This window comes from Chaetodon trifascialis, chromosome 6 (genome assembly GCF_039877785.1).
Source record: "Chaetodon trifascialis isolate fChaTrf1 chromosome 6, fChaTrf1.hap1, whole genome shotgun sequence".
Lineage (NCBI taxonomy): Eukaryota > Metazoa > Chordata > Actinopteri > Chaetodontiformes > Chaetodontidae > Chaetodon > Chaetodon trifascialis.
In genome coordinates, this window is record NC_092061.1 from 10,355,084 (window position 1) to 10,357,729 (window position 2,646).

The following is a 2,646-nucleotide window of genomic DNA, read 5'->3' on the forward strand; positions in this document are numbered from 1 at the left end:
TCCACCCGCACCGACTCTGGACCTCGAGTTCAGTCGCGAAGTTGTCCTCCATCCCTGTGTGTAGTCTGCATGGGTGGAGACAGGAAGAAACAGAGGATGGTCCATCAGACGTCACCAGCAGACCTCTCCCTCTCCTCACGGCTCAGTCAAGATTGATGGTGAGTGGGGATGAGCAGGAGTCACTGCAGTGTGATCCAGGGTGAAGGACGAAAACTGGGACTAAATTTTGTCTTCCAAGCGTCGTTGGATCCGTTGGTGTCTAAGCAACTTCAGAGTGGAGTCTTGGCTTTGCATTTTGCGCGTCTGCGTTTGGTTTCGTGTCTCCTTGGATGTTGCGCTGCGCTGCTGCCAGCTGGCATGTGAGTGATAGCGTGCAGCTCACAGTCCGCAGGCATTAACACGTTGATCCGCAGCATTTTCAGCGACAGGAAACCGAGCTGATGAGCGCGCCGCACCTCTTCCTCTCCAACTATTAAACGTCCTCAGTATGCTCTTAATCGCGTTCGCCAGATGATACCTGTTGATTTTGCATCGCGCCATGTCCTTCTGTCGGTCTGAAGTGGACCATGAAGTTATGGGATAGCCTGACCACTTGTTTGATACTGCTGAGCGCCGTGCACGCCAGCCCGCTGCTCCGGAGCCCACGGGAGTCCACGTCCACCAAGAGACGAGGGCGCGCCGCCGAGAGTCCCCTGGAGCTCCCGCCGGTTCAGATCCGCCTGTCCGTCACTTCCCCGGGCATCTACCGCGCCGAGGCGGACACAGCGGAGTGGGAAGAGGCGCTCGCTGGAGCGGAAAAATGTAAGAGCCTGAGGTTCAGTGTAGAGCGTGAAAGTGCCAATAAAACATCCGAAGTAGTCATTTGCACTCAGCTGGCTTGCTGACTCATGAATTCTTTTTATTTCTTAAACAAATAATGGCATTGTAATGCGTCCAGTGGAAAGAAAAAAACTTCAAATTGAAAACACGTGGAACTGGCCACTCTATTGGAATATTTTCACTCCAGAAAAAAGACATTTAATACTAAACAATTTGTTCATATGGATATATTTTAGAGTGCATGATTAGGTTATTAAAACATTTGCATTGATGAGGCCTGCCTCATTCAGAGCTGGTGGCTTGTGGTGTTTTTACTTTCTTCATACCTTTCCCACAGTGTTCAACACCCACATGAAACGTGCTTATTAGTCTTTGACTGAATTAAATTATGGTATGTACATTGGCGGCGAACAATTATTTTAAATTTTGACTAATATGATGATAATTTACCTCATTATTTAGTTAGTGAAATGTATTGGAAACGTAAAAATACCAAATTTTCGTTAAGGCCAAGATGACGTGTTCACATTGCTAGTTTACTGTCACAAAGGACGAAAAAAGCAGGAAGGCCTCACAGCTAAGAAGCTATAACAAATCATTAATTAATCCACTAATGGATTAATTCATTTAGCCCTAGTGGTATATGGCAGGAGGCCACATACAAATAGTTGCTGCCGTGTCTTTAATGCAACCAGTCCACTCAGACATACAACTGCGTGGTACATAAATAAGACCGGGATCCATTTGTAACTGGGATGAATCAGTTCAGATGGAATTCTCTGCAGAAACAAAACAATGTGTACCGTTTCTGCGTCTGCATGTGTGGCTCTGATGACACAACGCTGCATCTGTCCAATAGCTGGAGTGATGAGTTCAAGTGAAACAATATGTGCTGCCCAGAATGATGCCTCCCTGTAAGAGTGCCATTTCTCTTAATGTGTTTCAGACACCATGGAGGAGCCCCCCCTAAAAGAGTTTGAAGACATGGTGGACTTCATCAAAGTGACCATCAGTAGAATACGGCGCTCCTCCTCGTCCACTGTGTCCTCATCTACCTCCTCCTCCACCACCTCCTCCCCATCCAAAGCAAACTTGAGCAGCAGGACTCGACAAAGGCCAGAGAGGAAGAAGGGGGCAAGCCAGCAGAGTGGTAAAGGAGGAAGAGGAGGAGCTAGAGGAGGGAAGACAGGGAGGAAGGTTAGGGGAGGAGGAGGTAATGGACGAGGACAGGGCTGCGTGCTCAAACAGATCCACCTCAATGTGTCGGACCTTGGCCTGGGCTACCGCTCCAGCGAGGAAATGATATTCAAGTACTGCTCCGGACCCTGCAGGAAGTCCGAGACCAACTACGACAAAATCCTTTACAACCTCGCTCACAACAGGAGGCTCCCTTCCAAAGACACACCTCCGCAGGCTTGCTGTCGGCCAACAGCGTTTGACGATGACCTCTCGTTTCTGGACGACAACCTTGTCTACCACACCGTGAGGAAGCACTCTGCGAGGAAATGTGGTTGTGTGTAGGGAGTGTGAGCTGCTGTCAGGGTTTGTGGAATATTACATTCACGCCCACTTAAAAATATGACGTTGAGTGTTTCATCTTCAGATTTTTCTCACTGTGAGGAAACTTTCTGGCATTGTGTGGCTGTGCATGACCTTAGTCCATCAGTAAATAAGGAGAGGAGGTGGCATCACTACATTTTTACATGATTCCCAACAATCCTCTTCCTTAGCTCAATCACAATATCCACAATTTCCTTAACACCTGAGATCGCTAATGTGTTCAGTGTGATTTTAAATGTTTCCATGGATACACAACCTAAAGGACTG

General features: G+C 47.8%; 1 protein-coding gene across 1 annotated transcript; it reads left to right on the forward strand.

Annotated features, from left to right (window-relative positions):
• The first annotated feature begins 566 nt into the window (after positions 1–566).
• On the forward strand, positions 567–2,340 carry gdnfb (glial cell derived neurotrophic factor b). The gene is made up of 2 exons (XM_070965145.1): positions 567–801; positions 1,766–2,340. The coding sequence occupies exons 1-2, from the start codon at positions 567–569 to the stop codon at positions 2,338–2,340; spliced, it is 810 nt and encodes a 269-aa protein (XP_070821246.1).
• The last annotated feature ends 306 nt before the right edge of the window (positions 2,341–2,646 follow it).